Raw genomic sequence first — 15,328 nt, forward strand, 5'->3', positions numbered from 1 at the left:
GTAGTCTATGATTGTGTCTGACATGCAGTGCTTAATAAACTAAGACACACCAGTGAGTGAAAGGCTGGAATATCTGTGGGCTCTATGGGGTGGATATCATAACAGGGAGCCATAACAAATAGTTGAAGCATGAGAAAAACATGATTAGATTTGCATTTTAGAAAGACTATTCATTAACTACCAGGTAAAGATAATGAACTGAACACATCTTAACTTTTGCCCTTTCCCAAGACCATTGAAATATTTCTTAATAAAAATATTATATGTACACACGAGCAGTTTCAAAAAGCTCATGGGAAAAATTGAATTGAAAAGATAAAGTTTTTCCACAACTTTTTGAAACCCCATCCCAGATATACAATAAGGCCTCATGGGACTATGGATTGGGTGTTGGACTGCTAGCCACTAGCGTGTGTCCCACCCACCAATCTCCCAGTGGGACAGAGATGAGGCTGTCTTCCCCTGTGAAGACCTGCAATCTCAAACCCTGGGTAGGGTCCCTATGAATTGAAATCCCCTCACTGCCACTTGATGGTGGGCCCCTTTGTAGATGGACTGGTTAATAGTTGACTCTGGCCCGTTATAACAAAGTAGTGCTGCTCCAAATATTTTCTATGGATAGTGTCTATGAAATATATGAATAGTGTCTATGGAAGTAGATAGCACTTCATCTTTCTCCCTTAGAACACCTGGTGGGTTTGAACCACCAACCTGGCCATTTGCAGCCCAAAGATTGTCCCACAGCACCACCAGGCGTCCTTACCTTGTATATTATTATTGTTGTTGTTGTTGTTGTTGTTATTTTATGCCATCTTATACATATGTACAAGGGGTACCCCTCCCAAATGAATTTTTTTAAACTCCTCTGTTTGGATGGGTTAGAGCTCCTCCCTTGTTCCTCTGTTTGGAAGGGTTAGAGCTCCTCCCTTGTTTTTCCTTCCCCTCTTCTACATTGTCAAATTGTTGTCCTTTCATGCTCCTCTTCATTCGAGGAAGCAAAAAGAAGTCGCACAGAGCAAGGTCAGGTGAGTAAGGTGCGTGGAGCAAGAGAGGCATGCTGTTTTTTGCCAAAAACTAGGAGGTGCATTGTCGTGGTGGCAAAACCAGTCTCCCACCTGCCACAAAGCAAGCCTTTTTTTTTTGGTCAGACACAGTTATACAATCTTTTCAGAACCTCTAATCAGAAAGCTTGATTAACAGTCTGACCTAGTGGAACAACCTACAAACTATCCCCTCACATCAAAACCACAAATGAGCATCAAGGTTTTTTGGGTACCCCCTCATATATGTGTATATATACCTATATATAATTTTAATGCATAGATAGAACTATTTTAGAAGCTGGAAAACCAAACTAGTCAATAGTATCTGATTTAAGAGACCTACCGTGGGAACTTATACCAAGACGGTATAAATACTCAAAGAAGCAACTCTTAAGTATTGAAGATGGCTGCCTTCTGGGGCAGAGACATGATAAGTGCATTTTTAAGTAAAAAACAACAACAACAAAACTATAAAATTACTTGACTACATTATGTTATATATATATATAGCCAAAGATTCAAATTATATATATAGTCCAAGATTTAAATGTTTAAAATTAAAAGATTATTCTAGCGGCAACATTGGGAACAGATGTGAAAGATGGAAGACTAGATGCAGAAAGACAATCTAGGAGGAAAGATCAGACTTTGAAAGGTGCTTCAGGGAAGGAACACTTTTGAGACTACACTGAGTTTGGAGATGGCAAAGTGGCCAAGAAGCTGTAGTTAGAGCCACAGGAGTTGGAAGAAAATGCCTTTAAAAAAAACAAAAACTGAAAGGCACTCGAGGGTGAAGGCTAGAGAACATTTTCATTAGCATTTTTATATCGTGATGGAAAATGCCATCTCCAATATCACCGACCTGCTTGGTTCACGTACACAGCACTTTTAAGAATGCGGATGCGTGCATGCTTTTTGAGAGCAAAGGATTAGATCTTCAAATAAGAAGCAGTTCATTATACGTTCAAATATATTTTAGGGATTTGGTTTTTTTTTAGTTTTTGTTTTGTTTTCACCAAAGAGAGTAATTAACAAGAATATTTGGGAACTTTGTTGACATGTGTGATACCTACCCCTCCTTTTTTTTAAACAGAGTGATTTTGACACATAGTATCTCATTTAATGCTTCCGGCAGTTTTCTTTATTCTCCTTTGCTTCAGATAGGAAGAGGCCAACAGTGCCCTGGTTGGTGCCTGCAAGTTTGTAACAGCTACTCCCCTAAATTGGGATGTAGAACACTCTCTGTCTGAACTGTCTGATGACAGTTGGCCTAATTGTATTACAGCTTCTGCAACGTTTAACTCACTGCATACTTGAGGTTGCCCTGAAACATGGTCCAGTCTAGCGTTAGACTTTTGGTTTGGGAGCAGCGGTGAGCATCCAGAGTTTGCCTAATAGGAATGGCCCTAAAGAAGTCGAGCAAACTAGTACCGCTACCATGGTCTCTCCGATTCCAAGTAGAAACGGAATTGTTTTGGAGGGTCTGAAGCAAACCAGCTCCCCAGAGTGACGCTGTAAAACATTGTCCTCATTCAGTGACTGACACGCAAAATATGTGAACTTGAAAACAACACTTTGATTGCGTTTGTTGGCAGTATGTGTCCATTTAGGGACGGGAGAAAGTTGTCAAATATAAAGGCAGCTTTCACCAACAATCCAAGCACTAAGCATTTTCTAAGTAGATCACGATTTATTCTGCAGATTAACTTTCAACTGCTCCAATCCTTTAGCGCCAATTTGATGTGTTTCCTACTTCTTTCTTGATAGGGCAGATTGAGGTAGCAATAGCTTTATTTTTACTGAGCAAATGATGAGTGCTGTTATTTGCTAGGTTCTGTGTACTTGAAGCTTATGTTCTTTTTAGCAAAACGGAGCTTTAAGGTGTGCCATCGCTTAATTTTGTCAGGTCCTGGAAATACTAATTCCACAATTGCCTGGAAGAGGGGAATTTAAAAAAAATCAATGATCTCTTGTGGAGCTACTTTAAAAAGCAGTTAGGTTAGGCAATTGCTGATAAAATTAAACATTTAACAAACCACCTACTGATGTTTGCCAGATCATTATGCAAGAGAGGGGAAAACATGTATGTACACAAAGACTTGGACATGAATGCTATAGCAGCCTTATTCCGGGAAACGAGAAATTGGCAGCAACTCAGATGCTCATCAGTGAGCGATTGGATGAAGAAATTGTCTTGTTTTCATGCAATGGAGTATGACTCTGTTTAGAAAAGAGTCATCTGCCGAGGCTCGCAATAGAAGGATACATAACTTAGGAAGACAGTTGTGCTGTAAACCCTTTGGAGAACACACAGCCTCTGCTTTTCCTGCAGGGGGAACAGCCCAAAGCATACCCCGGGCTCCCACCAGGTTCTCTACCGATGGCTTATAGGAAATTCTAGAACGGGCCACACAAATTCATGAACGAGCTTTACAAGACGCGGGGATGGGGCCCGGAATGGCGCGGTGATGGACGACAAAGATGGGGGGACTGTGTGAGCCGATGTCTTCTTGAAGAAGTAGTCTCCGGGTAGCAAAAATAAAATGCTTCCGGCACAGCTCCTGCTTCCTCTGTTTCCGTGACGAGTTGACTGTTTTGAGCAGCATTGGGGACCATCGCTGATTGTTAGGGTGTTTTTCCACAGCTCACTGTATCGTTGTCAGCTTTTATGAAGATGGGCAACGAGTAGACTGAGCATGTGCTGTTGGTTGAGAGCGAGCTAACATCACTTTAAACTGTGTCTGTGAAGGCTGTACACACACACACACACAGAAAATGTGCTGCTGTTAAGTTTATTGTGACGCAGAGTGTCCCTGTAGGGCCGAGTTGAACTGCTCCTTAGGGTGTCCGGGACTAAAAATCTTTACAGGTGCAAAGAGCCTCAGCTTTCTCTCAAGGAGTGGGTTTGAACCGCCCATCTTGTAAGTCAGCAAGCCAACACTATACTTACTGATCCACCAGGGCTACATTCATGTGTTAGGGTTATTTTATGTTTTATGCGCTACTTGGTGGGCTGATTTTGGTTCTGGGGCGTTCAAAGTGCTTTCCTATATAAAGTACTGACCATTTCTTGGCTTTCCTCTACTGTGGCTAACAAAGGCTTCCTAGGCTCCCAGGGCAAACCTATACCCAGTTGAAATGTGCTTCCTGAGTCACAGGCTTGGCAACCCACAGGGGCAATTCTCCTCTGTCCTCCGGGGGCACTGTGCATCAGCATCAACAGGCTGGCAGTGAATTTGGTTTTGGTTTTGCTTTGGGGCAAGGTGCCTGCTCTCTGTGAGTCTCTGTTTCATGACTTGCAAGATGGTAACAATGCAGATTTCCATGTGGGGAAATGAGAGCATTGGGGGGGCAGAGATCCCTATGCAGGTCTACACTTGGCTTCCCAGACTTCGTTGGCCTCAAAAACTCACTCACACCGAGTCCACTCCGACTCATGACAACCCTGCAGGACAGGGCTGAACTGCCCCTGTGTGTTTCTGAGATCTTAATGCCCCAATGTGCTCCCTGGGAGAGGCTGGGGCTCTCAAGCTGCTGGTCTAGGAGATCGCAGCCCAACACATAACCACAATGCCACAGCCCCCTTCTCAGGGGCGGGGAGGGGGGATTACTGAACTGTCCTCTCTACAGTCACATGACTCTGGTTCTGGTCTCAGACGTAAAATCTGCAGGACTGTCACCTTGTCTTGCTTTAAATCCAAGGGCCACCAGATGACAGTACAACAAAAAGTAAAGACGCCCTCAGTGGAATCTCGGCCCAGTCATCAAAGAGTTAATAGCATTATCTCAGTGTACAAAGGGTCTTACAAGTTCCCTGAGTAAGACATCCAGAGATGCTCGCTCGCTCTCTCTCTCTCTCTCTCTCTCTCTCTCTCTCTCTCTCTCTATATATATATATATATATATATATATATATATATATATATATATATATATATATATATATATATATATACATATATACACACACACACACATACATATTTCAAATTTCCCTGTCACTTATCATGTCATGACATTTGTCGGAATGGCAGCGTGTCAGTCTGGTGATGAATGACGTGTTTGTCTCCCAGGATGTAAGTCCTTGGCAATGAGCTAGATTGACACGCACATTTCCCCTCTGTGGCTGGTGCTCACATTCTCACAGGTACACACACTGTGGCATAGATTTCCACACGTCCCCACATCACAGGTGAGCATTAATAAGCTCCTTGAGCAAAGAGCAAATGACCTCCTGTGATTCTCCAAGGGACCCTCAACTAGAAATAATGACAGTTTGCTCTTTCGAATACAGCCAAGCTGTCACTTTACCCAAGTAGCCCATCTTCCATCAGCTCAGTTTAAATACAGCATGAAAGCCAAAAGTAAGTGATAGCACATGAAGATGATTTATGACGCATATTGTATTAGATCTTGCAGTAATTGATGGCATTAGCTATTGCATTATTTTTTCTTCCTTTTTGATAGAATGTTCTACTTATTATTCTTCACAGTCTTTACTATTGAGTGAATTTTCTACTTTAGCGCTAAGATATTGGTGAGACTGTAAAACTTGTTTTGATAAGGTTACTCCTTTTGTAATATAGTATTCCAAAGCCATTAAAATAAAAACATTTTTATTGTTTTCTTAATAAACAAAGGTCATATATCTTTTCATTGGGGAAACTTGGTCTTGTTCTTAGCTTGTTGATGGTTCTTGTTGGTTCTTGGTGGCTCAAGTTGGTTCTGATTCATACTGACCCAAAATACAACCCACCAAACTATTGCCCGGCCCTGTGCCATCCTCACAATATTGCTGTTTGTGCCCAGGGTTGAGGACCTTTCCCCTTTTCGCTTACCCTCCCCTGTGCCAAGCACATTGTGCTTCTCCAGGAACTGGCCGCTCCTGAGGACACGTCCAAAGTACAGGAGACGGAGTCTTGCCACCCTCAGTTTCAAGGAGCTCTCTGGCTGCATGTCTTCCAAGACAAATTTCTTTGTCCTTTAAGCCTTCTGCGGTACTTTCAATAACCTTCACCAGCACCACCTCTCAAATGCATCCATGATGCCTTGGTGCTTCCCGTTCAGTGTCCCACTTTCAAATGCGCTGGAGGCAACTGCCAATACCATGGATGAACCGGTGTGCCTCAATCCTCCTGATGTCTTTGCGCTTCGATGTTTGAAAGACGTTTCGACAGCAGGTTTGCCTGGTGTAATGCATGCACCCTTTGGTTCTTAACGGCTACTTCCATGAATATTAGCGGTTGGGCACAGCAAAGTGCAATCCTTGACAACTCCACTCTTTTCTCTGTCGTTCCGTGTGTTGTCTATTGTAAGAACTTGCCCAGTTGTAAGGATTTGGTGGTTGTTTTCGGTTTTATTTCCATTGAGTTGCAAGTCATACTGAAGGCGACAGTCCTTGATCTTCAAATCCTCTTCTTGTTTCAGCAAGTAAGATTGTGTGGTCTTGCATATGAACAAATCGTAGTTTGTGAATCAGCCTTTTCCAATCCAAATACCATGTTCTTCATACCGTCCAAATAGGATTGTTTGTTTGCCATACAGATTGAATAAGTATGGTGGAAGGATGTAATGCCAGCTTAACACCCTTGCTGGTTTTTAAAACATGCCGTGTCCCCAGTATGTTCAAATGTCTTTTGGAATTCCCATTCTTCTCAATGTGATCCAGGACGTGTTATGATCCACACAGTTGGATGGCTTTGCATAGTCCATAAAACACACATAAGCATCTTCCTGGTATACTTTGCTTTCAGTTAATCTGTCAACAACAATATCTCTTGTGTTACATCCTCTTCTAAATCCATATCAACTTCTGGTAGCTGTTGCTGTACTCCTGTCACTGTTTTTTAATTATCTCCAGCAAAACTTAACTTGCATGTCATATCTGTTCCGTAATTTGGACATTCTGTTGGGTCCACTTTCTTTGGCATGCACACAACTATGGAGCTCTTTCAGTAAGTTGGCCAGGGAGCTGTCTTCCAAATGTTCTCACATAGAAACGTGAGTGTTCACAGTGCTTCTTCAGCTTGCTGAAACATTCCAATAGATATTCTGTCAATTCTTGAAAGCTTGTTATTTTTTAATAATCCCATCAGTGCAGCTTCAGTACGTTACTGAGGAAAAGTTTAGTAATATAACCTTTAAAAAGAAAGTAAACAGTTACTGGATCCCCACTCAGAAATGATCTAATTTAGCGTTGCTAGTTTTCCCTAGCATAGGTATTTTTAAATAAACCAATCTGCTCTGTAATCAATCTCTTTCATATGAGAATCTTCCAGAACTCACAATAATTAAAAGGAATGAAAAATAGACTCCTGTATGACATTGCTCGATAGCATTATTCGTGATATCTAAAAAGAGGAAATAATCCCAATGTCCATCAACAAATGAATGGATAAGCAAGACATAGCAGAAGGGGGCTTCATGCGTTTATGTAAAAATGAAAAGATAACGGAATTTTCCCACAAACTTTGTGAAGCCCCTTATGGATACATACAGTGGACCTTTACTCAGTCATAGCTGTTATTGTTGCTAGGTGCCATCGAGTCGGATCAGACCCATAATCACCCTGTGCGCAGTGGAGTGAAACACTGCCTGGTCCTGCGCCATCCTCACAATTGTTCCCAAGCTTGGGCCTGCGGTTGTTGGTGTCGGTCCCTCTTGCTGAGGACCTTCCTCTTTGTCACTCTCCCTCGACTGTACAAACAGGAGCACCTCCCGAGATTAGTCTCTCCTGACAGCCTGTCCAAAGTGTGTGAGACAGAGTCTCGCCATCCCTGCTTCTAAGCAACACTCTGGCCGAACTGCTTCCAAGAGCGCTGTGTTTGTACTGTCAGTATTCGTCACCAGCACCACAATCAAATACACTGATTCTCCCTCGGCCATAGAGAGAGATGAAATCCTGATACAACATGCATGACACTGAAAAGCATCATGCAGAGAGGAATGAGTCAGTAACTGTGGTAGTGGCATGTGGGCTCTGTGTGACGTCTGACTTCACTAGGTGGAAGGAGAATCAAAAGTCAGCCAAGACATACCTCCGCCGCCATTTCTGCTTTACCAGTGTTGACACCAACCATCCTGCCCAAGGCACCTGCTTCTTTGCCGGCCTATGTAATCCATTACAATGGCCACACACAAGTCTCTCGTAATGATTGGGGAAGCTAGCAGGTTACAGTTCGGGATCAGAAATATTTGGGATGCAGTCTTTAGTTTTGTTATGGCGCTTCTTTCAGCCATGCCCAGAGGCAGCCCACTCTCTTGCCCTTGGCCTCTCAGGTATGTGATCCTTTGGCCTGTACCCTTAGCCTGCAGGTGCTTCGCTCTGATGGCCATGGGTCAGCAAACGTAATGCCTAGGCTACGTGCGTGGAGGCACCTCACTCCAGCAAGGGAACCTGTTGGGCAAAGTTACTCAGTTGTACTCCCTCCAGGGCCTACTGCTCTAGCTCTTGGTCATGCCACCTCTCCTCTGCCACTTCTCTGGTGTCTCAGCTCCGACTCCTGGGTCGGGGGGCGGGGTGGGGGCAGCACGCAGGAATCTCTGGTTCCAGAAGACACGCTCCACTTCTGACTCTTCATTTTTGATGGTAGTGAATGCCCCACCGCTGCCTCAGACACGGCTCAGTTTATAGCTAGCAGGATGGCAAAGTGGACCAAGCCCGTTGTTAGAGTTGTCTGTATCTTATTTGCCTGGTTCCCACCCAGCCGTTTGGTGAGAGTTGCGAACACTGTGGCTGAAAGAGCCCAATCCAGTAATTCACGGCACCACAGTCGCAGAAAGATCGTTCCTGAATGACCTCGGTTACATAAAGCAGGCAAGTCGATAGAAACCAGACTGTTTTATTGGTTATTGGGTTGAAAGGGAAAGGGAAAGAGGGACTTATTACCAAGACAGCCTGGAGTTGTGCGTTCAGGGTGGTGGGATAATTGGCATAATTGAGAAGGGGATGATGAGAGTGCACAATATGAAGAATATCATGGAATATCACTGAATTTTACATGCAGAAATTATTAAACTGGAAAACGCTTTGTTATGTGTATTTTTCTAAAGAAAGCCTCAACATATTTATTGCAAAAGTACTCCCCAAGGAGTTTGTACCATTTATACCCCTACACGCAGTAAATGAGTATACATTTTTCCTCAGAATTTGCCTAGTAGTTAGGGTTTTCTTTATTGCTAATTAACAGGCTAAGTAATTTTATATTAAATTTTGTATTTCTATATTAGTGCTGTTGAACGATCTAAAAATTACTAGTTTAAAGTCATCTGCTAGTTTCTGTGATGGAGTGTTTTCTCATTCTTGTTAAGGAGTGCTGGCTGCCCTGTAGAGTAAGTCCTGAACTGCTAACTGCAAGGTTGCTGGTTCAAACTCACTGACTATCCCATGGGAGACACTGAAATTTGTTTTATATCAGACAGTAAGATTCATATCTAATGTGCCTTTACTGTGTCCAGAGTACATAGTAGCACCTCAAAACCAGTACTTGTTTAATAAATCAATGGGTTCTGTATGCCTATTGGGGGAACAGTGGGTTACAAAATGGACTGCATACCACAAGATCAGAAGTTCAAACCCACTAGCAACTCCTCGAGAGAAAGATGAGGCTTCTACTCTTGTGGAAAAAAAGAAAACTTACAGTCCCAGAAACCCATGGGGGCAGTTCTACCCTGCCCTATGGGGCCACTAGGAGTCAGAATCAGCTCAGTGTAAGTGAGGGGTTTTGTTTTGGTGTTGTTTTTTTTTTGCTTCTTTTTTTTTTTAATATGCCGATTGTAAGTGTTCAATTTTCTCCGCAACATTGCCTTTGATTTTTTAACAGCTGTACTATATTGACTTGCAGGAAATTGCACCCTATTAAAGTGCATCATGATAACTTCTGATATGCGTGTACATCCTTGAAACCATTAGACAATCAACAGTGTGACTGCATCCTTCATCTTCAAAGGATCGATGTCTATTCCCTGTGCTTATTCCCATCTCTTCCTTCTAGCCCTCCTGTCTCCCTGTCCCCGGGCAGCTATTATCTTGATTTCTATGGAGTGGATCACACACTATGAACTCTTTTTACACCTGGCTTCTCCCATAGAGAGTAATGTATTTCAGATTCATTCAGAGTGCAGTGTGGATCGATAGTTTCATCTTTTACATTGCCTACTAGTAGTGTTTTGTATGGGTCTGGCTTATTTATCCGTGCACCCATTGATAAACATTTCAGTTGTCTCTGATTTGGGGTTACTACAAATAAAGCTGCTGTGAATATCTTTTGTGTGTTTGTATGGATATATGCTTGCTCTTCCCTTAAGGCTAATCTCTAGCAAGGGATTAGCCAGATCATATGGTAAGTATATTTTTGACTTATTATGAAAATGTCCAACGATTTTTCAAAATGTTTGGATCATGTACAGTTCTTCTAGCAATATAGAATGGCTCTTGGTGGTGTAGGGGTTCAGCACTCGGCTATCCACCAACAGGTCAGGGTTCAACCCCAGCAGCTGCTCCAAGGGAGAAAGATGCTGCAGTCGGCCTCTGTAAAGATGGCTCACCTTGGAAACCCCGGGAGACCACCGGACTCTGCCCTGTCCTGTCACTGTGAATAGGAATTCAGCCCCACCTGCAGTGGTAATACTGTAGCATAATACTCATCCACACCTAGTACAGTTAGTTTTTTGCGACTGTTTGCTTTGTTGTTGTTTTGTTCTAATGGGCCCCTCAGGATAACCCTCATTTTAATTTGCATTTCCCAAATAACATACACTCTTGAGCACCTTCTCATGTCAGTCCTTGGTGCGCTGTGTCTATGTGTTTGTGAAGTGCCAGTTCACATCCTTTGCCTAGTTCGTACTTGGGTTGTTTGTTTTCTTAGTGAGTTTTGCAAGTCCTCTCTTGATTCTGGATACAGTGTTTTTGTATCATGTACACTATTTGCAGACATGTTCTCCAGCATTGTGGTTTGTGCTTTTCTTTCCCGAACTGTGTCGTTTGAAGAGCAAACCTTCTCAACAGTCTGCTTCATGGCATGTGCTTTTGCTAAGATAACGTTGCTAAGGCGGGTCACCGTGGCTCCTTTTAGGCTGTTTTTGCATATATGTTTACATGACTGTTTCTACAAGGGGACTTTGAAATTTTTCATGGGAAGATAGAATGAGAAGATCATGGAGTTCCCCCACGAACCTGTGGCGGTCGTGTCATGTACGGTGTGAGGTAGGACTCCGCATTTCATTCGCTTGTTTGTGTTGTATTTTGGGTTGGCTTTTGTTTTGATTTGTTGTTTGTTTTTTATTCTGGCAAATGTGTCCGATCACCTCAGTGTCTCTTGGAGAGACTGTCCTTCCTCTACTGATTTCACTTTGCAATTTCATCCACCTGTGTCCTCTTGTTGCTGGGCATTTCACTTTTACCTGTGTGATTAGCCTCCATATCATATTGCTATTATTTATTTAAATAGCTAATCAGATAAAGAATTGTAAACATTAAGACGAACAGGTTGTATACTTTCCATGTAGTTTTGATCTCCAGTATTCATTCTATACAGAGATCTGTATTACTACTTTCTCATATCACATATACTCTGTCTGAAGAATAGCCTTTCATGTTTCATATATTGTGGGTGGGCTAGTGATGAATTCTTTCAGCTTGTGTATGTACAAAAGCATCTTTATTTTGCCTTTCTTTCCCAAAGAGATTTTTGTGTGTGTGTATAGAAGTCTAGATTAACAGCTGTTGGGGGCTAGGGTGTTTTTGCTATTGTTGTTACTGCTTTTTTGCCTCTTTCTTTCTTTAAAAATGCTTCCCCAGGATCTTCTCGTTTGCATTGTCTCCCACAAGACATGTGTTGTCAGCCCAGCAATTCTCCCTCAGTGTATCCTGTTGCTTTTCCCAGGCTGTCGGAGATTTTCTTTCATCACTGGTTTTGAGCGGTCTTTTCCTGACGTGCCTTCCTGCAGTTTCTTCATGTTGCTTGTGCTTTGGTTGCGTTGAGCATTTTGCATCCGTCTGTTTATAGTTCGTTCAGTTTGGGGAAATGTACGCCCTGGTTTCTTCCTGTGATTTTTGGGCCCTTTCGTTCCTCTCTTCTCCGATCACTCGTGTGTTAGAGGGCTGACGGTCCCTGACTGCGCTTCGTTCTGGAGAGGTTCCGCTGCAGCGCCTTCCGTGAACTAACGTTTTCTCAATGGCATACACTAACTATGACATGAGTCCCTTCTAGACTAGTCTTCATGGTCTTCATTGGAGTTTCAACTCTGGTGCCTGTATTAAGGTCTGTGTTATCTTGTTTATCCTTGCACTTTTTAAACATCAAAATAGCATTCTACACCCACTGTCTGTATCAGCTTGTTTTAACATCTGCATCAGTTTGGGATCAATTTTGGTTCATTACTTTTCTGAGAATCACATTTCCTTGCTTTTCATGCTTAATCATTTTTATTGCAAGAGAAACATTATAAACTTTATTGGGTGATAGATTTTATTAAAAAAATTTTTTCTATAAATCTTCTTGAGCGTTGTTCTAGTGCACAGCTAAGCCCGTTAGAAACAATTTGATCCTTGTGGGTTTTGCTGTTAAGACTTGCTGAGTGAAACAAAACCAGCAGTCACTACAGGGCCTTCTGTGTCCACGACCCATTGCCCTGTGAATGACGAGGTTGTTCGGTCGGGATCATGGGAACAGGCACTGCTCACAGCCCAGTGTGAGTGTAGAACACGGGAGTTTTCCTTGTCCCTGGGCCATTTACTCGCTTGCTGAGCTAGTTAGAGCTCAGGTAGGTGAACACGCCATGGGAACCCTGTCATTGTGTTCGCTACTCTCTCCTCCAGAACTGGGATTCTCCATCAAGGCCCTTCCTCCCGGCATGATATGACATGGCTTTGCTCACTGGTTTCCTCTTCTCAGAAACCAGTCTTTTATAACCTGGTGTCCAAAAAAAGGGGTAAAATCAAACTCCCTGCCATAGAACCCATGCTGACTCAGTGACCGTATGGGATGGGGTAGAACTGCCCCTGAGTTTTCCGACACTATAACGGCTCACAGGAGTTGAAAGCCCTGTCTTTTGTGGAGTGCCTGCTGGTTTCGAACTGCAGACTTTGCAGTTAGCAGCCCAACGTGTAGCCCAGGACACCCTCAGGGTCCACAGACAATTTGGAAGATAGTTTAAAATGGGGGAAGGTGCTGGGGAACACCGTTAATTCTATCAGCCCTCAGCCACTAATCGAAAGGTCAGGAGTTCAAACCCACCAGCCACTCCTCAGGACAAATGACCTGGTGATCTGCTCAGGTCAGCATGACTCTGCTGTACAAGGTGGCAGTGAGTTAAAATCAATGCGACAACACCCAACAGCAACGAATTCCGACAGCCGGCCCAGTGACAGTGAGCATTCGAGTCGTGCTGTGACTTTCCTTTCATTTGTGGGTAGCTGTAACCCTAGTGCGGGGGCCATGTGGTGTGCATGTCCAGTGCACTGTGTGATCAACAGTGTCACAGTGCTATACACTCTGCACGGTGACCTTCAATGACCACGCTATGTTTCATCAGATGACTGTACGATCCGTGCATTACCTTTTATCATGCTCATTAAACATTTCCGTTATTTCCTCCTAAACAGACCATTGGGAACCTAATTCTCAAGCAGGGCATTTTTAGGGAAACGGGTTTGCCCCGTTCTGTAAAAGCAGAGATGCAGGGAAGGTCCCCTAGCAAAATGTCATCGCATCCTGCTGCAACGCCATTTCAGGAGACACTGTAACATCCTGTGGAGAAAGGCGCAAAGACAGCAAGAAGTGTTTGAGTAGCTCGACTCATTTCTTATTGTTCATATAGTTATAAATAGAAAGACTTAAAAATGAGACCCACAAGCAGCTTAAAAATTGTAGCAAAGAAATGTCTTTTACTATCCATTAACCTGGCATCTCAAACATTTGCTAATTATTATTTGTCCTTGATTATTTTTAGGAAAGTTACTATTCAAGTCAAATCCTTCATAATGCAGAATTCTTTATCAGTCCCACTGAAAGATCAAGGTAAGATGAGCCATGCTGAGTAATAATAGTAATATGTATGTTATAAAATATCCACTCGTCATACAGTGACAAGTTCCTTGGAACTGAGGACAAAAACGTATACATTAAAATGTATTTCCTTCTCGGCGCTCTGTGTCTGGGGACTCCTGGGTGTAAGGTGACATCTCATTTGTAGCCTGAGAGCTTCTTCAGCCAGAGCATCTCAGTCACTGCAACATCCTCAGGGCCCAGCTCAGGAGCGAGCAACTAGCTGCCCATTAGGTAAATGCCAAAAGGGTTGAAGATGATTGACATCTACTGAGACAAAATGAGGGTGCTTTTGAGTAAACACACACACACATAGGTTTACATGTGTGTAGCTATCTATGCATAAGAAGCCTTGGTGCTGTAACAGTTCCACGTTGGGTTGCGAATGGCAAGGTCAGCAGTTCGAAACCACCAGTGGCTCCACAGGAGAAAAACAAGACTCTCATAAAGAGTTACAGCTCACAACAGTTCTACCCTGTTGTGTAGGGTCGGCACCATCTCGATGGCATTAGGTTTGGTTTGGGTTGTTTTCTATATAGTCATCGTTATATCTGGACTTCGATACTTCCTTTGATGTTGATTTGACCTGTTTCTTCCCACACTCACTGAAAAAGAAACAGACAAGAAGAATCATTTCCCCTCCGTGTGATTTTTTTTCTCTCTCTCTTTGAAGAAAGTCACGATTAGTTAACAGGAGCTTCCTGGAATTTTCCAAAATGCCGTCTCCAGGTGGAGGTAGAGCCCCGTCTGCGTAAGGAATAATTAAATTCTTCTGTCTGTTAAGTACACACCTTTACATTTAGGGGAATTCCAGCCTTTCCCCTGGATCCATCTCTTCTCCACGAGGAAGGCTGAAAAACTGGGGGAGGGGGGGCAAAAGGTGATGTCTTTAAAGGTACAAAGGTAGTCTCTCTCAGGGGTGGCTTTTAGCTAACAACACCCACTGCCATCAAGCTGATTCCAACTCTGAGGCCCCACATAAGACAGAGTAGGGCTGCCCCTTTACTTTTCCAAGACTTATAACCTCTACCAGAGCAGAGAGCCTCCTCTTTCTCCCTTGGAGCAATTGAAGGATTAGAACTACGGACCACGCAATTAGCAACTCAATGCACATAACTGACTTCGCCACCAGGGATGGGATTTTCTAGAAAGATCCTTCCTTAACTTGAGTTAACACGCTCTAATCTCTCTACCAATGAGAATGAAGATTGTGTGCTTACTTATCAAAATCCTGGGATT

At 43.0% G+C, this 15,328-nt stretch overlaps 1 protein-coding gene across 2 annotated transcripts in view; it reads left to right on the plus strand.

The window, feature by feature from the left end:
• Positions 1-15,328, plus strand: part of ZNF438 (zinc finger protein 438) — a 182,968-nt gene that overhangs the window by 134,304 nt on the left and 33,336 nt on the right. Inside the window, exon 4 of one of the 2 annotated variants that reach the window (XM_075550342.1) lies at positions 13,995-14,062. The exons of the other annotated variant lie outside the window; for it this stretch is intronic. Within the exon in view, the coding sequence (XP_075406457.1) occupies positions 14,026-14,062 (37 nt within the window). The 5' untranslated portion in view covers positions 13,995-14,025. The remainder of the gene's footprint in view (positions 1-13,994; positions 14,063-15,328) is intronic. 2 annotated transcript variants of the gene reach the window in all.

This window comes from Tenrec ecaudatus, chromosome 5, assembly GCF_050624435.1.
Source record: "Tenrec ecaudatus isolate mTenEca1 chromosome 5, mTenEca1.hap1, whole genome shotgun sequence".
Lineage (NCBI taxonomy): Eukaryota > Metazoa > Chordata > Mammalia > Afrosoricida > Tenrecidae > Tenrec > Tenrec ecaudatus.